At 43.9% G+C, this 25,052-nt stretch overlaps 2 protein-coding genes across 3 annotated transcripts in view; one reads left to right on the top strand and one right to left on the bottom strand.

The window, feature by feature from the left end:
• Smyd4 (SET and MYND domain containing 4) overlaps window positions 1-973 on the bottom strand; it is a 45,429-nt gene extending 44,456 nt beyond the window's left edge. For both annotated transcript variants that reach the window (XM_021213489.2, XM_021213490.2), the window contains exon 1: window positions 715-973. The gene's annotated coding sequence lies outside the window, so the exon portion shown is untranslated. The remainder of the gene's footprint in view (window positions 1-714) is intronic.
• Window positions 974-1,084: 111 nt separating this feature from the next.
• Rpa1 (replication protein A1) overlaps window positions 1,085-25,052 on the top strand; it is a 48,400-nt gene continuing 24,432 nt past the window's right edge. Inside the window, exons 1-5 of the mRNA XM_021213974.1 lie at window positions 1,085-1,242; window positions 6,909-6,959; window positions 7,992-8,070; window positions 8,731-8,839; window positions 21,000-21,088. Of these exons, the coding sequence (XP_021069633.1) occupies window positions 1,210-1,242; window positions 6,909-6,959; window positions 7,992-8,070; window positions 8,731-8,839; window positions 21,000-21,088 (361 nt within the window). The 5' untranslated portion in view covers window positions 1,085-1,209. The remainder of the gene's footprint in view (window positions 1,243-6,908; window positions 6,960-7,991; window positions 8,071-8,730; window positions 8,840-20,999; window positions 21,089-25,052) is intronic.

Raw genomic sequence — 25,052 nt, 5'->3', positions numbered from 1 at the left:
AGAAGACTGTTCGAGAAACTATAGTAGGTTGTAGTTGTACAAACAGGGATCAAACACCAGTATATGGCTACTATTTCTAGACCTGTTTACCCTAGTTGCCCAAAGTCTTCCAGACTTCTCACTCACTCCGGAAACTATGAAATTAAATATTTTCATTTCTTAGATGGCTCAGTTTTCTGTTTCTGGTCTCCATGTCCTTCTTTCAGTTCATAGCCTCTCTCCCTTTTTATTTTTGAGACCGGGTCTTATGTTGGCCTGGCTGGCTTTGAACTCAGAGATCTGCCTGCTTTTACCTCGAGTGCCACCACGCCTGGCTCCCAAATTTTGACTTTTCAGGGTCTCATTTAGTCCAGGCTGACCTCGAACTGTTGTTAAGGGTGACCTTTAACTTTTGCTGCCTCTACATCCCAAAGGCTGTGATTACAAACAGATCAGAGCCAGCTCGCCAGGCTCTCCAATCCTTTTGCATAGGCCAATTGGGTTTTTAGGAACATCACTACCCTCACTGGAATCCACCTGACAAATTTCGACACATACTTAACTCAGTTCAAACCGCATCGCCTCTCGAAAACCTGATTGATTTTTGACCCCCCCCCCACTTTGGAGCTCCACATGTGTGGCCCATATCGCGTCTACCACCCTTGGGGCTGGGCTCCTTGCTGCCATAACTCTCAGGTGGAACTATTCTGCAGGCGGAGACTGAGTCTGATTTACCTTGTTTATCCCACAGTGCCAAGCTCTGGGCCTGGCACGGGCGCCGGGCACGCACTGCGTGAAGAAGGACCCAGGTCACTGCTTTGACTATATTTAGCAGCAGTTACCAGGGAAGAGCTCCGATTGTTCCCTGGGTTGCTATTCTGTCTATCCGCCAAAGGACTGGGCGGGCAAAGTTCCGACAGCTGGCGGGGGGGAACAACTCAGCGGCACCGCGCTGACACAGGCGCACTGCGACCCAGCGCCCCGCCCTCAAGTCCCGCCATCCCGCCACTAGGCCTCGAACCCGGCCTCGGACGAGTCACGTGCTCTGCTCGCCGCGCGGTAGCCAATGCAGTGGCTGTCGGCGTCTAGGCCCGCCCCTCGCACCGCGCGCACGCCGGGGGCGGAGCGGCACGCACAGTTGCTCTGGCCAATCGTTGAGCAGCCCGCGGGACCCCGGCAGAGAAGCCTGGGCGGTGTAAGAGCGCGAGCGCGGGAGTTAGCGGTGCAGCCATGGTGGGACACCTGAGCGAAGGGGCCATCGCGGTAAGGAGACGACCCAGAGCGGGGCCGATGGCCCTAGCAGCGCGGGCTTGGAGCGGTGCAAAGAGGACCGGGGGAGGGAGCCGCTGTCGATCGGGAGAGCATCAGGGAGGAAATTATGCGGCCGCGGGGGATGCTGCCCCCGGGTCTCTTAAGACCGTCACCCTCCGCAGGAAGCATCCCGGTACTCGCAGACGAGCTCACGGGTTTTTTGTTTTTGTTTTTTTTAAATCTAAGAAAACAAGACAAATAAACATGCCGCTGACTACCTTCGGCGGCCTCTTTTTCCTCCCTTTCTCTATCACCCCAAACTTTTCTGGACTGGTTTGTTTTCGGCTGTTTGACTTCTTTACATCCTCGTAACTCATTATTGCTACTAAACATTTCTCTGGTCACGAGAGAAAACGCTGGCCGAATCACCAGTGGCCTCCCAGTAGCCAAATCAGAAGATATTTTAAAGTTTTCAGCGACCTAATTGGGCTTGTTGACTTCTTTCTGCTAACACTCCTCTCTTGCTAGTGTTCTGTGTTTCACGTTGACTACTCTTTCCTTATTGTACCGGCAATCCCCTCTGGTTTTTTGTTGAGCCAAGGGCCTCTGCAGACTAGTTTATAGCCCTTCACCTGCATGTCAGTGTTTCATTAATTCCTTCCTGCTGAGCTTCCTTCCATCTGCCCTCTTATCTTCAAAGTCATTTTCAATTGAACATATATCAGAGCAAATCCTTTATGTCCCTCTAAGTCTGGGTTTTAAAAAGAATGTATGTGCGTGTGTGTGTGTGTGTGTGTGTGTGTGTGTATACACTTGGGTGCATAGGTATGACATCTTGGGGATGGTACATGTGCTTCGGATGCCAGAGGACAACTGTGGGACATTGTTCCGCCCCCCCCCCCCTGTGGATTCTGTGGATTGAACTCAGGTAGCTGGGCTTACATTGCAGGCACCTTTACCCACCGAGCATCATTGTGCCTGACTCTGGGCACCTAGTCCGTCACCAATTGAGGTATATTTTAACTCCACACTTAACTTTTCCATCCCCACTGGAATAGGCATTTGTTGCCTGAACTGGTTAGTTCCAGTCAGCACACTCTCTTCTCACAGTCTCCTTGCCAGGCCTTGTTTGTTTTTTTGTTTTTTAATATATTCTTGCCCTAAAGGTCATTGATAGTTGTGCCAGTTTCTTTTGCTACCACAGTGTTCAGAGTAACCAGCCCGAATCCATGCATTTGGAGACTCCGATTCCTTTTTGTTCACTTATGTATGGCGTTGGGCAACATTCCAAACTCTTTCCCTTGTTTGTGAAAAATGAGGCTGAAGCTGAGCAAAGGGCTAGTCAGGGGACTGAGTTTGTAGATATGTGTTTAGCTTCTGCTAGTACAGCTAGCAATCATCACGGGTGTACACGCTTATTTGGTAAATATTAGCTACTTTGTATTTCCTACAGGAGAGACTGTAGCCAGCAGCTACTTTCAGTCCCCCTTAAGGGTGATATTCCTAGTATCTGGCAAGTTTTAGGTGCCTAAATAATGTTTGCTAGTTGCGGTGAAGGAGTAAAACAATGAAAAGGGACAAAAGGAAGGAAAGAAGCAGCTTAGAAGAAAAGAAGAGGGAAAGCAGTTGTCAGAATGGAGGCGTTTGAATACATTAGGGCTGTAGAGATGTTGAAGTGGAATGTGATGCTTGGATTGTTCTGAATTGTAAGAGGCTGCCGCCTTGCACCCTTAAGGCAACTACAGATAATTCTTTACTTTTATTTATTTTTTAATTCTTTACTTTTATAAAGAATGTTTATAAGGGTATTTGACTAATTTGCTGAGTTTCCTTTAAATATAAATATTTTAGAAAGCTATTTCCAACATTGAAGTATTACTTAGACTTCGTTCATAGATAAATTTGCGGGGTTTTTTCTTTACATGTTTGGTTCATAAATAAAATAGTGTATTGTTTTGTTTCAAAGACTATCCCCCCGACTGTCCTGGAACTTGCTACGTAGACCAGGCCGGCCTTGAACTCGAGAGATTTCCCCCATGTGCTGGGACTAAAGATGTTCCACCATGCCAGGATCCACAGTGTTGTGTTTTGTTTTGTTTGTGTTGATGGTGATGGAGTGTAGAGACCCCTGGTTGCCTGATGATTAGCGAACAAAAGTGTCAGCACAAAAGCTTCAGGCCCCAGTGGTTAAGCAAACAGTGGGAAATGGAGGTACTAGGGCCTCCGTTATAAAGTTATAAAATGTTACTGCGGTGATAAGTAGAAGGACAAGGCTCTCGTTACTCAGACCAGGCCGGCCTCCAACTCCGAGATCCACCTGCCTCTGCCGAAACCAGCTCCTGGTATACATTCAAAGACTCATTTACTTATGCATTTTATGGATATGGATGTTTTGTCTACATGGACACCTGCATGCCGGAAGAGGGCTTCAGATTGCCTTGTTATAAACAGTTGTGAGCCACCATTTGATTGCTGGAAATAGAATTCAGGGCCTCTGGGAAGAGCAGCCAATGCTTTTAATCCTTCAGCCATCTCTCCAGCCCCAATTTAAAGTACTTTAAAAAAAAAAAAAAGTTGGTTATTTTATTTCATTTTTTAATTATTTTATGTACATTGGTGTTCTGCCTGCATGTAAGTTTGTGAGGGTGTCAGATCCCCTAGAATTGGGATGACAGACAGTTGTGAATTGCCATATGGGTGCTTGGAACTGAACTCCAGTCCTTTGGAAGGGTTTGTTCTTAACTGCTGAGCTGTCTCCCCAGCCCCTAAAGACTTTTAAACGTACATGTATGATAGGTTCTAGAGAAAAAGTAACAAAATTAAAAACAAGTACTAACCTGCATACAATTTTAAAGATAAATAGAATGTTAATGAATTTATTGACTTTATATGAAATGAATCGACTTTTGTTTCACCTTGCCTAGTGTTTTAAAACGGGGTCTTGCCATGTAGTGAATATATAGCCTTTACTCACTATGTAGCCCGGGCTGGCTTCCACCTCTGTTCGTCCTCCTACCTCTTCCTCCTGAGCGGTAGGATCACAGGTGTGAGCTATCACACCCAGGCCAGAAACAACTTTTCAAAGAAAAAGTTGTCCATGGGGGCCTGCAGGATGGCTCAGTAAACCACCAAGCCTAATAATCAGAGTCTGATCCCCAGGATCTACACCAGATGAATAAAGATTAAAAAGCAACAGCAAGCAATCATCCTGATGGGGTCTGTGGAACATTCCCATTAACAAAGAACTCTTAAGGCAGCATTTGGAAGTTGACACTGTAGTAAGATCCTGTCTCAAGAAGGAAACGGATAAAAAAAGTCCAAGGCTATAGCTCAGTTTGGAGAGTAGTGCTTAGTTTGCCTAAAGCCCTGGGCTTAATCCCCATCACTGCACAAAAGTAATTTGACGGTTGGTCCAGGTCAGTGATGTCCAAGCGTGAGAGGTGGAAGTAGGAGGGTTAATACTTAGCTACATAGTGAGTTCATCGGGTTTGCTTTGGTTGGTTTTTTTTTTTTTTTAAGCAGTCTCACGCTACACAGATTGGCTTTGAACTTCTGGCCTCAGTCATTTCCTGTTTCTGCCTGCCAAGTAGCTGGGACTACAGGCTTTATATATAAATATATATTTGGCTATTATAAATGAAGATGCTTTGACCATTTATATACAGATCTTTATGCATATAAATATTTAAATATATTACATATAAATTATTCATGATGTATACATAAATTATGTAATATGTATTAAATTTCTTGTACATGCAAAGTAATCCAGATATTTACAGATAAATATCTGAGAGTGCAATTGCTAGGTCATATGGAAACTGAATGCTTAATTTGATAAGACATGGCCAGCTTTTCCAAAGTGTTTATGAGAACTCTGGTTGCCAGTGCTTTGTGTCGTCCCCCTCTGGTTTTTGATATGCCGGTGGGTGTGTAAGTGCGAGGCTGGCTCGCTGTGCTTTTATTTGCATTTTCTTGATTAGGAACGATACTGAACACCCTTCTGTGTCTTTATTGTCCGTTTGTACATCTTGAGAAGTGTCCACATCTTTTGGTCCCTCGAATTTGGGTTTCTTTTGGAACGTGGTAGCATGTGACTGTCATCCCAGTGCCTGGAGCCACAGAGGGATCAGGAGCTCCAGGCTGGCATTAGCTGCAGAGCAAGAATAGGTCCTGAAGAACAGAAACTTTAGTTGCATCATTAATGAACTTGGAAGAATTTTTTTGTCTTCTGTTCAATATAAATACCTCAATTATTTTCTCATAAACGGTGTTGTCTTTTCATTTAAGTTTTTAAGGATCAGGCACAGAGACTCCGTGCCAGACTACCGCTCAACCACTAAGCTACACCTCCAACTTGCCTTACTGTTATTTTTCTTTATTATGAGAGTGTGGGTATCCATGTGCCACCAAACATGGGTATAGGTCAGGGGGCTACTTGGAAGAATTGTTTCTCTCCTACCAAGTGGGACCCAGGGTTCAAATTCAGGTCACCTGGCTTGGCAGCAAGCACCTTTACCCCTAAGCCATCTCATTGGCTTCATCTTTTAATGCCCCCCTCCCCCCCCCCCTCTAAGGCAGGCTCTCCCTATATAGCCCTGGCTGGCCTCAGGCTCACTGGTCCACCAGTGAGTGCCAGGTTTCTGCTTGTCCTTACCTCCCCAGCACTGTAGTTACAAGCATGTGCCACCATTCATGACTTTGTAAAGCACAGGTTCCGGGGATCAAACTCCGTCACTAAGCTTTGCCAAGCCATAGCCCAGCCCTTGAGTTTACTGTTTGTATGTGTGGTGATTTGTCAAACCACTTTTGTTCCATTGAGGTATTTTGTCAAGTTTGACAAAATTAGTTGCGTATGTAGGTCTGTTTTCTGGAATCTTCTGTTCTAGCTTAATCTGCTCTTGAACTCATGATCTTGCCTCAGCCCCACGATTAGTGAGATTGACAGGCTGTGTGACCATGCTCAGCTGTGTGTTTCTTTTAGCATGCATTAGTGATTTGAAAAACATTGGCTCATGATACTTTACAGATCTTCCATGTTTGATGTGTTTTATTTCATCAAAAGTAATTCCAGCACCAGAGGCTGAGACAGGATTTCAAGGTTAACCTGGAGATGCATAGCAGGAATGGCCCCACTCAGTTATGTTAATATTATCACTGATTTCAGGAGAAAAGTCTTAAGTATTGGGGGCTAAAAGCAGGAGGATCAGAAGTTCAAAGTCATCTTTAGGAACTTAGCAGACTTGAGGCCAGCTTGGGCTTTGTGGAACCCTGATTTTAAACCAGTAAACAAATTTAAAGGAAATAAATAAATAAAGCAGGAGATAGTGAATGTAAGAAGAAAGAAAACGATGTTCCACAAGAAAACGGTGTTACTTTTGGCAACAAATGTGTGCTTTCTTTGAAAGCTGGCATTTTTGTGACATGTCATTGGACAAATGATTTAATTAAGACTTTTCTACTGAGTGCCTCTGAAGAGGCTCTTTTAAATTTAGTTTAATTTTAATCTCATTGTTAGTGTGGTGTGCTTGTGCACAAGGAGGGCGGAAGGTAGCTTTCAAGAGTCAGTCTTTCCCTCCTCCACAGCTCCTGGAGTCAAACTCAGGTCTTAGGACAATATTATCTGTGGTTTATTAAGTTTTTAAGAATTTTTATGAGACTCTGTTTTTCTTTTTCAGGCCATAATGCAGCAGGGAGATACATCCATAAAGCCCATCCTTCAGGTCATTGTAAGTACCGGCATGTGTGTTGAGCAAAGTGAAGATGTTTCAACTCATAGATAATTAAACATTGCATTTGATGGAAGACATGTAGTTTTGTCTACATCCCAGAAACACACATGCACATTCTTTCTCCCATTTCCAGAACACTCCTTCCGTGCCCCTCTCTCTAACACACACACACTCACTCACTCACTCACCAACAGATACTATAGGGTTTTTTGTTTTTGTTTTTGTTTTTTTTTTTTTGATGAGCTTTTAATTTTGTTTTTTCGAGTCAGGGTTTCTCTATGTATCTCTGGCTGTCCTGGAACTCACTCTATAGACCAGGCTGGCCTCGAACCTACAGAGATCCATCTGTCTCTGCCTCCCAAGTGCCGGGATTAAAAGGCCTGCACTGCCACCACCCCGCTTAAATTTCTTTTAGTTAATTGACCCATCATTTAGTGGGTTCTAAAACATAATGTGAATTTCATATCGCAATAGATGGGAGACTCCAGGATCATCCTGCAGACTCTGAGGCAGGAGGTGAAGGTGGTCACCACTCCTAGGCCAATCACCTTCTGGCTCTATTTACTTTAACTTCCTTCAGAGGCTGCCCCCACCCTTTACTGCTGAGTCCGTGACTGCTCTGCCCCAGATCTGTATGTCCACATGTTGCTCTTCTCTCTGCCTCTGTCCCTTCACCAGCTGTGAGCTGCTTTAGGCAAATTGTCTTTCTTTCCAATTTTAATTTTACTTCATATTTTCAGCATGTTCCCTAAACAGTTTTTGCATGTGTTCGGTGCCATCTTACACATTGTTTTGACATATGGGAGAAAGAACACATGACTATTGATACTTCCACTTATATTGTTTTTAATAATGCCAGCCCAATCCATTGTTCTTTCATTAGTATTTACGTGTCAGGGGGATGGGCAAATGGTTCATTTTGTCTCAGATTGATGGCAAGCCCAGTCTCCTGCCGGTTAGCTTTGCTTACCCTTAGGGCTTGGGCAAAGAGCCTGCTTAATGAATCAACTTTTCTGTCAACTTTTCCAGAACATCCGTCCCATTACTACAGGGAATAGTCCACCCCGGTATCGACTGCTCATGAGTGATGGGTTGAACACGCTTTCCTGTGAGTATGATGAATACATCTAGGCTTTGGGAATCCTTGAATAACAACAGCAACACACACACACACACACACACACACACACACACACACACACACACAGCCTTTGATTGCAGTGTTTCGAGCCCCTGAAGCCCTATTGGCTGCGGGCTTTGTTCAGGCAGAGTTGCGAGTAGCAGTGAGCTGTCCTGACGGTAGACTGGATACAGTGGAAGGCCGCCATTCGGCCTAATTAACTTTCTCTAACTGGTGGTGTGTGTTTTCTTTGATTGATTTCCCTGAGGAGAGTATTGACATTTCGTGGGTGTGATGGGTGAGCTGCCCTATCCTTCCTTTTCAGGAGTTTTATTTCTGTTCTAGAAGCTTTAAAAAGGAGATGGGGGCCTTTCTGGAATATTTGCCTGTTGTCTCTAGTTACGGGGCTAAAGACCTAGAAAGGTCTTTTCCCCAGAAACTAGAATGACAGTAAAAATGATTTGGAGATTTTTGAGAATCAGATACCATTTAGGAAGAGCCTCAGATTTTCACACGGGGCGGATTGATGCCGCTTTCCTCTCTGCAGGGCGGAGGAGTTTGAAACAGCTGTATGTAGTGGTTCTCCTTATGGTGAGCGTTCGAGTTAAGGAAGGGCTTGGAGACTGAGCTCTCTCTCTGCCTTTGCAGCTTTCATGCTGGCCACGCAGCTGAACACCCTGGTCGAGGGGGGGCAGCTGGCCAGCAACTGTGTCTGCCAGGTCCACCGGTTCATCGTCAACACCCTGAAGGACGGCAGGTATGCGCTTCCTTACCCACTTGCTTGCACTGTAAAACAGGAACTACTCGTTGAAAGTTCAGGAAGGAGTTTTAACAAGGCAGTGAAGAGCTTCAGCTGAACTCAGACTAACACTGCCATCAAGGGAGAAATAACAGAAGAAATAAGTTGGAAATCTCAGAGAACAGATTAACATAGAATGTATAATTTCTTCAGCATTACTGTAGTATCTTATAAGGGAGAGGTCGCTTATACAACAAAAGAAACGTTTAATTATCCAGTCTGGGTCCTTTTCTTTGTGATCTTGAGTCTTCGGTAGTAAATGTTGAGCTGATATAGAATGTGGTTAAGTACTTGCAAGATGTTGCGTGCTAGAAATACAGTGTGAGCAGAACTGTTGTTCCCATTTCTAAAAAAAAAAAAAAAAGACATACTTTTAGAAAATAAAACTTTTATTTTAGGGAGAGGTTTATATGTATATATTTTTTTTTTTTTTTTTTTGGTTTTTTGAGTCAGGGTTTCTCTGTGTAGCCCTGGCTGTCCTGGAACTCACTTTGTAGACCAGGCTGGCTTCGAACTCAGAAATCTGCCTGCCTCTGCCTCCTGAGTGCTGGGATTAAAGGCGTGCGCCACCATGCCCGGCTAATTTTTTTTTTTTTTTATTTTCGGTGATAGAATGCAACCAAAACCTTATGGGAATCCGTATGGTGAACAGTCCAGTGCTGAGGAAGTTATGCCAGTGTGTGTTATTTTACACGCATGTAAATGTGTAACTTTTTAAAAAATTTATATTATGTATGCAGGTGTTTTATCTACATATATGTCTGCACACCAGAAGAGGGCATCAGATCCCACAGGACTAAAGTTCCAGACAGTTGTGAGCTGTCGTGTGGGTGGTGGGAATTGAACCTAGAACCTCCAAAAGAGCAGCCAAGTGCTCTTGCCCATTGAGCCATCTCTCCAGCCCCATTACCTGTATATTTTGAAACATGTTTTCTTTTTCAGCTCATTTATTTATTTTTATGTTATGTATATTGCCTGCATTTATGTTTCTGTGAGTGTTGAATCCGCTGGAACTGGAATTGGAGACAGTTGTGAGCTGCCATGGTGGTGCTGGGAATTGAACTGGAGTCCTTTGGAAGAGCATCCAGTGCTCTTAACAATTGAGCCATCTCTCCAGCCCTCTTACCTGAATATTTTGAAACACTTTTTTCTTTTCATTTTATATTAACTTGTTATATCTATATTCTAATTTTAACATTTAGCCTTTCTGTTGTCAATTTTGAATATCTTTTATAAAATTCAATTTAAGATATGATTGGGGGGCTGGAGAGATGGCTCAGAGGTTAAGAGCACTGACTGTTCTTCCAGAGGTCCCGAGTTCAATTCCCAGCAACCATATGGTGGCTTACAACCATCTGTAATGAGATCTGATGCCCTCTTCTGGAGTGTCTGAAGACAGCTACAGTGTACTTACATATAATAAATAAATAAATCTTTAAAAAAAAAAAAAAAGATATGATTGGTAACTGGGCAGTGGTGGCACACGTCTTTAATCCCAGCACTTGGGAGGCAGAGGCAGGTGGATTTCTGAGTTTGAGGCCAGCCTGGTCTACAGAGTGAGTTCCTGGACAGCTAGGGCTATACAGAGAAACCCTGTCTAGAAAAAAATAAATTTGATTGGTAAGTTTATACTTGGTGTTAATCTTTAGATTTATTTTATTTTATTTTATTTTTGAGGCGAGATCTCACTGTGTAACCCTGGCTAGCTGGAAGTCACTATATAGTGCCGGCTGGCCTCTAACAGATCTGCCCGTTTCTGCCTCCTGAGTGCAGGCATTAAAAGGGGTAGTGGTGAGCAGTTCTGCAAGAGCAGCAAATGCTCTTAGCCGCCGAGCCATCTCTTTGTATGGGTGTGTGTGTGTGTGTGCACACATGTGTGTGCAACTCAAGTGTGTCTTATTTACTGTGGTTTTGCTTTGGTTTCTTCTGTTTGTCATGAGCTGACATTTTTGAACAGCTGAGGGTAGCCGGGGCCTCTAGGCAAGCAGTGCACTACTGAGCTCCACCCTGGCCCTGATGTCATGCTTTATAGTCACTGCTTACTCAGGCCACCTACACATTGTTTATAGCCTGCCTTTGTCTCTTTGGCTATACTTCCTGTTTGTCTATGCCTCCCCTCTTTCTCTCTCTTTCCTTTTCTCTTTTCTTTTTTTTTTTTTCTCTTCTCTTCTTTTCTCTCTTCAGCGGGTAGCCTGATCTAGAACTCATAAAGATCTGTCTCTGTCTCCTTGCACTAACTAAAAGTCTTTTACAAGCATCTTTTAGCAATTCTTGCAGAGAAATTTTGGAATGTTAAACTCTGATTGTTAGCGGGCTGAAGATAATAATAGCTTTGATGATAAATTGCTTGCCAGGCAAGTGTGAAAATCTGAGTTTGATCCAAAAAGCCAGGTACAGAGGCCAGAGTCCATAATCCTAGTAGGGGCAGGAGTCAGGGATGGGTGGATCCCTGGGGTTTCCTGGTTTGCCAGCATAGCCCAATTGGGAATACCCAGGTTTCAGTGAACGACTGTCTCAAAATATAAGATAGGTGGGTCAGTGGGTGAAAATGCTTTCTGCAAGCTGAGAGAGGTCCTTGTTCAATCTCTGTGACCCAATTGGAGGGAGAGAGAGCCAGCTTTCCAGTGGTCCTCTGAAATTTGTGCATGCATGTCCATGTTCACACAGGGAATGAAAAATGCTTAAAAGAAAGACAGACGGGGGATTGGTAATGCACCTCCGGCAGTGGCGTGCTTTCCTCTTGTTCATGCTGCTCCCGGTGTGGTCGCAGCACCAAAAACCACGTGTATGTTTGTAATTCCAGTGTTCTCTGGTCATCAGTGGGATATGAAAAGCGAGGTCATCTTTGTATATAGCAAACTCTAAGCCAGCCTCGGCTACATGAGACTTTGTCTCAAAGGAAAGATCAAGGTGGATGGCTCCCGAGCACTGCCAGCTGAAGCTAACCTCTGGCTTCCACATGCATGTGCACAAACACATGTCCTGCACAAATGCACTCAAACACACAGACACCTGCATCTGCTCCCCGACAAAAGAACCTGTGATCTAAAAATGTGCATATTTGACTCCAGTGAAACCAGTATACTTTGAGAATTTCCCGTTCATAGTTATTATTGTGCATTCCTTGTGATCCTTCTGAGAACTGTATGGTTAGGTCAGTTCCTTGCACAAACTCAGTGTGGCCTCTTGGTGTGGTGAGGAGCCGAAGTGGAGGAGCACATACTAAAACAACAATGCTGCAGTAGATAGGTACCATCAGGAAGCGATACTTCACACCCCCTCCGTGTAGCATCCAGAAATGCTTGAGTGATGCTTCTGTGTGACCTAGCAGTACTTCTACACAGTAGACTTCTGTAGTCTTAGTTCTCTCTTCCACTACAGGGGATGAAACCCAGGGCTTCTCGCATAGTGGAGAGCACTCTAGTAATCTGGTTTTCTCTATGCCCCACCTCTGTCAGCGTGAGTCAGTCTCTGCTGCCCAGCTGCCTGCCATCTGTACTGCTTTTGCTGCCTCCACAGCAGCTGGGATTGTAGGTGCGCACTCTCACCCGTAGCCAGCAGACCTGGCATTCGGCATAACTGGCCCATGAGCTTCAAAATCTCACACATGCAAACAAGGTTTGTGTTTATGTTTTTAAGTATTGTGTGTTGTATTAGTTAACCTTTCTCATTGGTATGACCAAATACCGGGTAAAAGCAATGTAGAGAGGGGGTTATTTTGGTTCACGGTTTGAGGGTGTGGTCCGTCATGGCAGCTAGAGCAGGAAGCACCACGTCTCACTGCAGCCACAGACAGGAACCCAGAAGCAATGAACACTGACTCTCGGCTCACTGGATCCTTTTTATTCTGTCAGGGGCCTCAGTCCATAGGTGGTGTTGCTCCTACCTCAGTTAACCTAGTCCAAAGACCCTTTCAGGGCCACGCCCGGAGATGTGCCTGCTGGAGTTCTAGATACAGTTAAGTTGACAGTATCAACTGTCAGATGGGTGACGTTATTTTGACCTGTTTTCCGTGGGCTTTTTGAGCCGACTCTTTCAGTTTATCTTTGGCTCTTGCTTTAATGAATTCAGTCTATTTTATGACTGCCTTCTGGGAAGTGCCACTCTCTGCTTAGACTTGCTTGTGTGCCAGGTTCTTTGTCCTTTGTGTGCCTTGTTCCTTTCCTTTCATACCCTGTGTGTTGAGTTGTTCTGTGCCATTTCCTCTTATCTGTACATGATTAATATGAACAGTTCTGGACAGCTCTGCCAGCCTTGGTGTTTGTTCTGCCGTTGTCGAGGCAAGGTACATCTTGCAGGCTTGCCTGCCGGGGATCCAGTGTCTTCCACTCCAGGCTCTCTCGAGAGTTACAAGCACTGCTTCTGGCTGCTGGCACATGGTTGTGGGAGAGTGCGCACACGCGTATGCACTTTCCATGGAGTGCTACTTTGAAGTTGGTTGTCTCCTTCCAGCTTGTCAGGGATTGAACTCGGGTACCAGGCTTAGCCTACTGAGCCACCTACTGAGCCACATTACAGCCTATTTTAATGTTTGTAAATTAAAAACAAAAGTGTGTGTGTGTGGTGTGTGCACCCCTTCACATACTCATGGAACCCTGATGTCTTCCTCTGTGGCTCTCTACCTTATTTCCTTGTGAACTTCTCACTGGCCCAGAGATCACCGCTTTTTTGGCTAGGCGGGTGGTCAAAGTGCCCCATCCAGCCTGCCTCCGGCCCTTCTAGACTGGGTAAGAGAAAGGCACCACCAATTAGTTAACTTTTCACAGGGGTGCCGGGGATCCGAACTCATGCTTACACAGGTACTCTCACTGAGCTGTCGCCCCAGCCCCCACTTTGTTCTTTAAAAAACATTTGAGATGCATTTTTTTTTTTAAAGTTTTATGTATATGGGGATTTGTCTGCTACATATATGTCTGTGTACCGTGTGAGTGCCTGGTAGCCATGGGCTGCACAAGAAGACATTGGGTCCTCTGGAACTGGAATTATGAGCCATTATGTGGATACTGGGAATCAAACCTGGATCCTCGGAAGAGCAGCCAGTGCTCTTAACCTCTGAGCCAACTCTCCAACCCTGATACTTTGACCTTTAATTTTTATGTACTTTTTTTTTTTTTTAATTTACCGAAGCTCTTAGTAAAGCAGACGTACTAACTCTGGTGTCCATTTTACCTATTTATCCATTCTAACTTGGTTTGTTTGTATATGGCATTTCGTGGTATAAATCCGTGTTTGCATTTGTCCACTTTGTGCATTATGTCCTCTGAATCATAGTGCTGGGGAAGCTTTCTGACCAAGCTTAAGACTGTATTTTCATATTTCCAGTGAGTTTGTTTGACACGAGCAAGGAATGGTATAGGTTTCTCTTCCAGATGGGCATTCCTTCAAGGGCCAGTAGAGTGTTTTATTCTGAGTGTGATGTGAAGGCATAGTGTTTGATCAGGAGCTTTAAATTATTTATTCTGCTTATGAGACAGGGTCTCATCTAATGCAGCCCATCTAAGACCTCTAACTTACCTAAGAATGACCTTAAGCTGGGACATCTACTGAGCCTGCCTAATGTGCACAGTGCTGGGGATTGAATGGGGGGCTTTGTATACAAGACTGCATAGTCATCCTTGAGTCGTGAGTGTTTTTAACTCTTTTTCATAAGTGCTGGACATTTAGTCTAGAGCCTCACACATGGTAGGCAAATGCTCTATGGTAGGCAAGCGTTATTTATGTCTTGTGCTGCCTTAAGATGCTAAGGCGCTCTAAGGCTTGTACAGATTTCTCTGATAAGGCTGGGGTGTGGTTCAGATGGCATCGTGCTTGCTGGGCATAGAGGTACATCCCTGTAATCCCACCACTTGGGAGATGGAAGCAGGAGGATTAGAAGTTCAAAGTCGTCCTCAGCTATAGTATGAGGCCAGCTTTGTATCTTACTATATTGAGAATCTACCAAAAGCAACAAATAAGATGAAACAAACCAAAAAGTTCTCTGGTGACTATGGAAACTTGATAGTTGGCGGCAGACATAAAAGACACTGATATTCTGAGTTTGCCATCCTCCTCTCGCCCCTCTGATTGTATTCATGTGTCACTGGCAATTTCTAAAAGTATGATTTTGAACACTTGATGGTGTTGAATAGTCACTCTCACAGTTACGTTTAGAATGTTTTTTTTACCCACATAAAGAAACCTAGTACCCTTTAGGTACGAATCCCAAATCTCTTGAGTCCCAGAGGGTCACTGATCTTCTCATTTCTATAGATTTGTCTACTCTGGACATTTAATGTAAATGGAGTCATGCATTTCCTGGTCCTTTGTGACACTTCTTTATTTACCACAGTATTTTCAGGGCTAAGTTCTGGTTGTGTTATTGTGTCATTCCCTTTATGGCTGGGGTATCCTGCTGTGCAGGCAGATCACATTTTGCTTTTTTTTTTTCCTCTCCTCTGTGATACTCGTCAGTGCACATGCTAGACAGATGCTCTGTACTGGGCTATATCCTCAGCCTCTTTACTTTTTGTTTTGAGATAAGGTCTTGCTAAGTTGTCTAGGCTGGCACTTGAATTTGAGATCCTCCTGCCTCAACCTTAGTTGGGATTATAGACCTAGAGGCCCAGCACATTTTGCTTATCTTGTTTTTCAGTTTACAGGCTGTTGGGTTGTTTCCATCTGTTTGCATTTTGAGTAATGCACTGAATATTAGTGCACAAGCTTGTATATGTTTAGCCCTCTTTCTGTGGTTTCTTGATCCATGTATTCAACTTATGACTGACCAGAAGTATTCGGGGGAAGTACTGCACCTGAACTAAACAAGGAGAGACATTTTCTTGTTATGCCCCAGATAATAACATAATTTGCATCATCTTGGCTATTGTAAGTAATCTAGAGATAATTTAAAGCACATAAGAGGATATCAATTAAATGCAGATACTACCTTGATCCATGTACAGATTCTGCTAGGAGTGGTGTCCTGGTGATGCAGATGCTGGGGGTAAATGTATTTTAGAGCCGGGCGTGGTGGCACACGCCTTTAATCCCAGCACTTGGGAGGCAGAGGCAGGTGGATTTCTGAGTTTGAGGCTTGCCTGGTCTACAGAGTGAGTTCCAGGACAGCCAGGGCTATACAGAGGAACCTTGTCTCAAAAAAGAAAAAAGAAAAAAATGTATTTTAGAGAGAAGTTGCTAGTTCAGGTTCTAACTGTATGATTTAACTAATGAGGAATTACCAGATTATTTTATTTTCCCAAATAGCTATACCCATCCGCCCTCTCCCTAGCAAGGCATGGATGATCTACACATCTTTCACAGCCCTTAGAAGTATGTGCTGCCAAAATACCATCTGTGGAGTACTCTAATAATGTTTGGCAGTTTTCATGGTTTTTTTTTTTTTTCTTCTATGTGAATTATAAGAGTGCTATCAAGTTCAAAAGCCAACCAGAAGTCTCCTGAATATACATAATTGCATTAAATTGATATATTTTGACATTAGATCTTTTCATCCAAGAGTATATCTTACCACTTAAAGCCTTGAGTTTTTTTAGACAATTATCTCTTTATTACAATATGTATATTTATTTGTCATTTGTTTCTTTGAATTTCTTTTTACCTGAGTAGATTTATTTCTGCAGGCATTCATGCTATAATGTAATTTAACTTTTTTTTTTTTAATCATTGGGAGGGGTGTGCGTGCTGCATGTACCATGTATGTGTCGAAATCAGAGGACACCTTTCAGGAGTTAGCTCTCTCCTTCTGTAGCTTTCAGGCATCGAACTCAAGTGTGAGCTCTGTACTGAGCGCTTAGGCCCACTGAGCCATCTCACCAGGCCTGCTGCTTTGTTTTTATGGTTCTTAATCGGTTAGCACCATTGCAGCAATGTTGACAGTAGTGTATCAGCAAGTACCTCTCTCCACCTGGCTAGTGAGAGAAGGGCCTTTGGTGTGTCCAACACTGTTTATCTTGTAAGGTGCGTGTACTTTATCTTGCTTACACCTTTTTTAGGTCCTTAAGTTGCTTGGGTTTTATGGGAATGGCTCTTGGGTTTTTTGAAAAGCTTTTACTACAACTTGATATAATCATTATTTTTAATCCTTTAAATAGTATGACTTATTTTAACAGATTAATATTGAACTGTTCTTTCATTCTTACATAATAAATCCTGCCTTAAAAAAATAATCCTTTTAGCTTCCTTTCTCTATTTTCAAATCTGTTTTATATTTTTGCATGATTTTGAACATTTATAAAAGTAGACAGACAACACAGTAGAACTAAGTCCCCATACAGCTGTGTACATAGCTTCAGATTATTGCCTGACAGTAGATCCTGCTTTGTCTCTGTTTTCTCACAGGGATGTGTGTGTGTGTGTGTGTGTGTGTGTGTGTGTGTGTGTGTGTGTGTATGTATGTGATGAACTCCCTTTAACCAAACAAGTACTGGTCTGGGAAGACTGCACAGTTAGTCATGTGTTTGCTGCCCAAGCATGACAACCGGAGTTGAGATCCCCAGCACCCGCATTAAAAGCTGGGCACGGTGGCATTGTTCTGTAGCCCTGGTGCTGGATGAAGGCTGGGGAGGCAGGTGGATCTGCAGAGCTTACTGGCAGCAAATCTGCCCAGTTGGTGAGCTCTGGGCTCAGACATCCTGTATAGGAAAAAGATGAAGGGCTAGGCATAGTGGCACACACCTTTAGTGGTAGTGCTTGAGAGGCAGGGGCAGGCCGGTCTCTGTGACAGCAGCCTGGCCTACATGTCGAGTTGCAGGACAGTCAGAGCTACCACCTACTGAGACTGTCTCAGAAATAATTTTTTAAAAAAATTATGATGAAGGACCTGGTGAGATGGCTTAGAAGGTAAAGGCACCAAGCCTGAAGCCCTGAGCTTGATCCCCTGGACCCACACTGTCGAACCAACTCCTGCAAGTTCTTCTCAGACCTCCACTTGTGTACCAAAGCACAAGTGTGTGTAGACACACACACTAAGTAAATGAATGTAAAAAAACGTGGCGTAGTGGCACTGGCCTTTAAACCCAGCATTGGGAGGAAGAAGCGGATGGATCTCTGAGTTTGAGACCAGCTTAGCCTACATAAGGAATTTCAAGGCTACTTAGAGAGTAGCTGTCTATGAATAAAAGGAAGGAAGGGAGGAAGGAAGGAAGAAGGACTTAAACATATGATGGGGAGTAATAGAAGAGGATACCAGTATATTCATATACTGCACACCTCAGCACTCAGAAAATGAAAAACAGGTATCATTTACATCTAAAGTAAATTTAACTCAGTGTTCAGTTTCCAACCTCTCATATATGGATTATAGATGCTTATATCTGTATGTGTGTGTATATTTGTGTATACATTCATATTTGAGTCCGGATCCAGAGTAAACTTACATAGTAGTAGGTTGGTGGTCTGGAAGCCTGCTCACAGCTGTCTTTTTCTCCTCCTATCTTTCCCCCTCTGTTTATTCCCACGACAGCAGGTCATTTGTCTTTAATCGTTAGAGTTTCCCATCCTCTCTGTTTTGCTGATGGTGGCCTTATAGTGGTCACCTATGTTCTCTGTAAAATGGCTTTGCTGTGTTATTTCAGTATGCTATCATCCTCATCTGGCTATATTTCATTCAGTATGTGATGTATTACAAGGTAGATTAAAATTATTTTAATTTTATGTTTATGAATGTTTTGCCTGAGTGTGTTGCACCTTGTGTGTCTGGTGTCCACAGAGTTCAGAAGGAAGTGTCTGGAACTGGGGTTGCCGATGGTTGTGAGCTACCACCTGGGACCTCAGAACTAACCCCAGGCCCCAAGATGACATTATTATTATTATTAAATTATTTTTGATTATGTGTACATGTCTCTTTAGTTATGCACATATGTGTATATTGGTAGGGGCTAGGGTGCCTTTTGAAGCCAAAGATATCATACCCCCTGGAGTTGGAGTTAAAGGCAATTATGACTGCTAAATATTGGTGCTGGAGACCAAACTCAAGAGTGCGTACAGCAGTGTGCACTCTTAACTGCTGGGCAGTCTCTCTAGCCCTAGCTTGGTTTTTTGGTTTTTTGTTTTTTTGGTTTTTTTTGTTTTGGTTTGGTTTTGGTTTTTCGAGACAAGGTTTCTCTGTGTAGCCCTGGCTGTTCTGGAACTCACTCTGTAGACCTCGAACTCAGAAATCCACCTGCTGGGATTAAAGGCGTGTGCCACCACTGCCCAGCTTGTTTTGTTTTTTTAATGTTTCTTTTTCGTTTAGTTTTGTTTTTGATTTCTGAAGCATGATGTTATGTTGCTGAAGTTGGCCTCTAACTCCCTGCATCTGAGATGGCCCTCGAGCTCCTGGTCCCCAGGGCTGGAATTCCACACTTGGCAGACAGTTCTCACAGGTCATGTTTATCCGGTTCTCAGTAGCAGAGCACTTTTTCAGGCTTGTTCTATTGAGGTAGCATACGCTGATAGGATAAGTCTACTGTAAAGGCAGCACATACTGAATAATTCTGTGTGATAAAGCCAGCATTCTGCAGCCAGGCCATGCCGTGCAGACAGTAAAGCATGGTGATTGCTGAACCCTTGCTCAGACTCCCCTACCCTTCTCATTGCCGCTAGCATGGCTTTCCCTTGGTCCACTCAGTTCATCTTCTCTGTCATCCCCCCCTGCCTGCAATTATGTGATCCTCAAATTACATTTTTCGGTTGCAATCCTTTTTATTTTCTCGCGGTTTTCATGTGTGTGCATGTGTGTATGCCCGTGAACATTTGTAGGTGAACATGCTAGCCCGAGATTTGGGAGCCATCATCCTTTCACTTGGGAGTTACTCCTGGAGGCAGGGTCTCGGTCAAGTCCAGAGCTCGCTGATATGGCTTGCCTTGCTAGCCAGCTTGCTCTGGAGAGCCACTGTCTTAAAGAAGGAATTAGAGGTGGATTGCCACCTCCATATTGCATTTATGTGCATTTCTGGGCACCTGGACTCCAGTGCTCACACTCAGCGTGCCCAAGCACTGTACCCCGAGCTGTCTCCCGACACCAGTAGTTCGTCTTTATCTGCAGATGATGTTAGGCATCTTGTCCCAGTATGTATTGAATGATATCTTTGGGCTGTGGCTTAATTAAGCACTGTGGCTGGCTACCTGCCTTTATTGAAAGTGCATTCTAGCAGAGAGAAGGAAAACAATCACTAATTAATATAGAACTTAAAGCTAAGACGAGTGTTCTGAAGGAACGAAGTCATAGCTGCAGGAGGACAAAGAAACCTGATCTAAATAGAAGACCAAGAAGATGTCTTTGGAGACGAATTTGAGACGGGAGTTGGAGGGGTATAGCTCTGTGGTAGAGTATTCGCTTAGCATGAGTAAGTCCCTGGTTCAATTCCAGGTTTGCGATAAGAGCTAAAAAGTGCATATTAGATAAAGCAGAATGAGGGGGAAAATTCAGTCAGAGGACCATGTGTAGGCTTAGTGGCAGAAGGAAGTGTAGCATGTGCCAGGAGCTGAGAGAAAACAGCTGGGCTGGAGGGCAGCAAGCTTGGGACTGTGAGATGGACTGGAGAGGATAGCCCAGGCAAGCAGACCGTGTAAAGCAAGCCATGGAAGCATTTCAGGAGTGCGAGTGTGTGCACACGCGCATGCGCACCTGGCCCTGCAGTTTGAGATAGGTACATTGGCCCGGAGCTTGCTGGTTATGCTAGGCTGACGGCCCAGCAAGTCCCAGGGCTCCAATAATTTCTCAGCCCCCAATAATTAAAATTTTAAAATGTCTACTGCTATAATTGTTTTTCACTGGGAAAAAGTAATGTACATAGTTCTAAAAACATCATCTTTTTGTGTTTTAGGATTTTGTATTTAATAATCTAAATTGTATCAGTGCCTCTATGAGGATAATGGCATGCAGCAAGGTCTACTGTTTTAATTAGGGAACTAGATAGGAAATGAATTGTCCTATAATAAATTAAAAACAAAAGCATTGGTGATGTTGGGAAAGAGTAAGTGAAGTATTTACTTAGGAATGAACACTTCTCAAGTTAGTCAAGAAGGAGAAAAAGTTGGTAAAGGATACAGTCTTAGCCAGACAACTATTAAAGTAAACTTCTTAGTAACTCATCTGAAAGGCTGCAGAGTTCTTAATTCTAACTTGTGTCTGTCTTTGTAGGAGAGTAGTTATTTTGATGGACTTGCAAGTTGTGAAATCTGCTGAAGACGTTGGATTAAAGATTGGGAATCCAGTGCCCTATAATGAAGGTAAAATCCTCCTTACAGGTTGTAACTCTCAATTGGATCAGAGTGCTACCTTGTGATTTAGTAGTCTTGATAAAACTGATTGGGGCCTCAGGAGGGATCTAAAAAGCTGGTTATTCTGGGTTTTGTTAATACTGAAGCAATGATACATGAATAGATCAGGAGAAGTTATAGACGGAGTATGATGGCCATTCTGTGTGAGAGTTGACTGAAATAGAATCTAGAATGTTCTGCTAATGCAGGCTTTATGTGATGGCTGTAGTGTGTGAAAGGCGGGTGTAGTCTGTGTGAGTGAACGTCTGCGTATTTACAGAGTGTGTGTGCACAGGCAAGAGACCAAAGTCAAGACTTAACTTGATTCCTTACTTCTAGAGAGAGGCTCTCCTCCTGACTTGGAAGCCCAGGGATCTGAACTCGGTTTCTCATGCTTGAATAATAAGCTGCTTAGGGTCTGAGCACCTCCCCAGCCCCAGGAAGTGTCTTGTCTTAGGTTTTATCTTACAGGGTTTTGTTTACTGGTTTGGTTTATTTATGGTTTGGTTTTTTTTTTTTTTAAAGATTGATTGATTGATTATATGTAAGTACACTGTAGCTGTCTTCAGACACCCCAGAAGAGGGCATCAGATCTCATTATGGATGGTTGTGAGCCACCATGTGTTGCTGGGATTTGAACTCAAGACCTTTGGAAGAGCAGTCAGTGCTCTTAACCGCTGAGCCATCTCAACAGCCCTATTTATGTTTTTATTTATTTTTAAGTGGCTCTTGTTGGCCTTGAACTTCCTGTTTCAGCCTCCTGAGTGGTGAGGTTACAGATGTGTGCTACCACACCTAGCTCACAGTGCTGCCTTGGCTGGCCTCAAACCCATTGTAGCTGAGGATGACCTTGTACTACTGATCTTCCTGCTTCTACTTGCCACCTAGGTTAATAGCAACCTTGATCTTAATGGCATAAGTATTCTACATCACTAGAGACCTAGTGTGATGTTTGTCTGTGTGATCTTTGTCTTGTTCAGCATTTAACCTTGTACTGTTCAGTGGCATTAAAATTGGGTGAGGTAGCTCCTGATTGTTTCCCAGCACTCTGGAGCTGAGGCAGAAGAGTTTGGAGGCCAGCATTGACTCCATTCAGGCTAGCCTGTGCTGCAGAGTGAGACCCTGTCTCAAACCCCTCCTCCCAGAAATTTAACTATGGATTTAAGTATAAGAGAGAGAGGGAGGGCGGGGATGCCAGCATATGTGGAGGTCAGAGGACAACTCAGGAATCTGTTCCTTCCTGTGGGATGCAGGAATTGGGTGCCTCTTACCCTTGTTTCTCATGCCAGTCTGGCCTCTGTCTGGGTGCTGGGGTTTCAGTATGAGCCACTGTGCCCAGCCAGTGTGTTCCTGTTCATCGGGTTGAGGAGATTTGACTTTTTTCTCTTGTTTGGTAACATTTTTATTAAGAGTGAATGGTCAATTTTGTCAAATGCTCTCCCTGTATTTATTAATCAAATGCCTTTTCTGTTTCTGTTAGCTAATATGGTGAATTATGATGATTGATTTTTTTTTTGGATGCTAAAGCAGCCTGGGGCTTCTGGGATAAGACTGGATTTGCATTGTATTATCCTTTTCACATATTTGGATTTGCTTTGCTGAATCTACCTGATTAGATTTCGTTCAGTATTTTTTGCTGTCTGTCCACGAGAGATTTTTTTTTTTTAAGATTTATTTTTAATTATGTTTATGTGTGTCTATGCTTGGAGAACAGAAATGTTTAGGGTCTCTGGTACATTACAGGTGGGCGAACTGCCTGATTTGGGTTCTGTAAGAGCAGTTCATGTTCTTAGCCACTGAGCCATCTCTTCAGCCCCCTGAGTCAGTTTGGTTTTGGTATCTTCGTAGTACTGACCTTACAGGGTGTCTGGAGAATATTCATTTCTGCATTTCCTAGGTTCCTGTAGAATCCCTCTTTCTTACTTAATGTTTACTTGAATTCACTAGTGCTCCCTGGACCCAGGGGCTTCTCTAGACTTGATCCTGCTGCCTCAGCCACCACTGTGCCACTGCCTCTGGCTCAGACAACAATTCTGATACAAGTGTATTTGGTTTATAAATGTGGAGACTTTGTAAAGAGCTTTTCTGTTACCAATAACTTAATTCCCGTAGGATCAAACGTGTGTTTGATGTCTCAACTTCTATTAAATTCTCAACATGTCTAAAATTCTGGTAACTTACAGTGTTATGTTTGTGCTTCAGATTACGATACCTTTTGGTAAACTCTGGCTGCACCTGAAAGGAGTATATGCAGTGGTACAGTGTTTCAGCTGCGTTCTTCTGGTTTTCTCTGTCCGGTGGGAGAGGGATGCTGGGCCCTCAGATGGAGTTGCAGGTTAAGGTTTCTCTTGTGGTACTCTCTGCCTTCGTCCCTTTTCCCTATGTTTCTTACTGTCTCTGTTGCTGAATTGCTGTGACCCTGTCACTCTGGCCGTGCTGTGGTGTTTGCAGTGTGCATGTTTTGAGCTTATCACAGCCTGTCACTAGGCTCAGCTGTGTCGATTTGTAAAATGTTGTGCAAGAATCCTGTCTCTTCCCAGTCTTTGTGGTAGGCCTGTCAGCTATCTGTCATATTTTGTTTAAACTGTTGGTAAGAGATTGTGCCTGGCCTTTGTCTTGAGACGTTCTCAGTTGAGCCTTCTGGCTTCAGGCCTTGCAGGCTGGGTTCTTAGGCGTGGGCTGCCCGGGCCCACTCCCTCCCTCAAACTCCTGTTACTCTAGTCCTGGCTGGCCGTAAATCCCGGCCACCCCTGCTTTAGTTTGTTTGGATAACAAGCATGAGCCAACCGACACCCAGCCATTATTTAAATGATATTTAGAACTTGCGTTTATTTTTTCATCCTTGCCATTTCTGGCATGTCTTTGGTCGGGCCCATTTTTCCTGCTGTCATTTAATAACACTGACATCTAAACCCCCACTCTCTCTGACTTGCTCTCAGATCCACTTCCTCTCTTCCCAGTCAGTGGTTTTTGAGACAGGGTTTTTCTGTTACCCTGGCTTTCCTGGAACCTGCTGTATAGACCATACTGGCCTGGAACTCATGGATACACCTGCCTCACCTGCCTCTGACTCCTGAGTGCTAGGATTAAAAGCGTGCACCCCCATGTCTGGCTTTCTTTTCTTTTTTTTTTTTCTAACATGCTCTGGGAAGTTTTGTTCAATAACTTTTTGTTTCCTTTTCTCCAGCCTGGCTTGCTTCCAATAGTGCCAGAGTCGCCTGGGTTGATGAGAGCCAGGGTGTGTGCTCTGTAGTCTTTTTCTGTTTTCTGAATGTTGTTCCGAAATTCAGTTACTGCCGTTGTAGTGCTGGGCACCAGTTTGGACCAGTTTGCGTCGTATTATGTTTCCGATTGCCTCAGATAACCAGTCTCTCTTTCTGTGATCGCTGTCCTTACCTTATCACCTTAAGAGTCTGCTTCTATCCCAGTGGGTACCTCCACTTCTCATAACAAGTGGAGCCTAGAGGTCCTCTTTGCAGCCACTGTCTTCCTGCCTTAAGTGCGGGACGGCTCCCGACCACGAGCGGCCACTATGGTGGGTAGGGACTTTTGTTTGTTTGTTTTTGTTTTATTGACTTGCCAGGTCCGGTTTGTGCTGTCCACACTTACTCATGGGTGTGGGACCACTCACTAGAGCATGGCCGACCCACCAGGGCCCGTATCAATAAAGGAAATCGATGCCCCCTACTTTAGAATCCATCAACTCTCTACAGCTTCATCTTTAATAATAGGGCCTCTCAAGCCCATCCCACCTCCATGTTAGGGTGGTACCTGGCATGGTTTTGTGTAGGCAGCCATAGCTACTAAGAGCTGATGAGGGCAGAGGCCCTGGCTTGTTCAGAGGACATTGTTTTGTGCAGATCTTTCCTGACATCTTATTTTTACAGTTCCCCACCCTACTTCCCTTTTCAGGTGGTCACTAAGCCTTGTGTGT

This window comes from Mus pahari, chromosome 14 (assembly GCF_900095145.1).
Source record: "Mus pahari chromosome 14, PAHARI_EIJ_v1.1, whole genome shotgun sequence".
Classification (NCBI taxonomy): Eukaryota; Metazoa; Chordata; class Mammalia; order Rodentia; family Muridae; genus Mus; species Mus pahari.
Note: the sequence above shows the minus strand (reverse complement) of the source record. Positions and strands in the feature narration are given on the sequence as shown.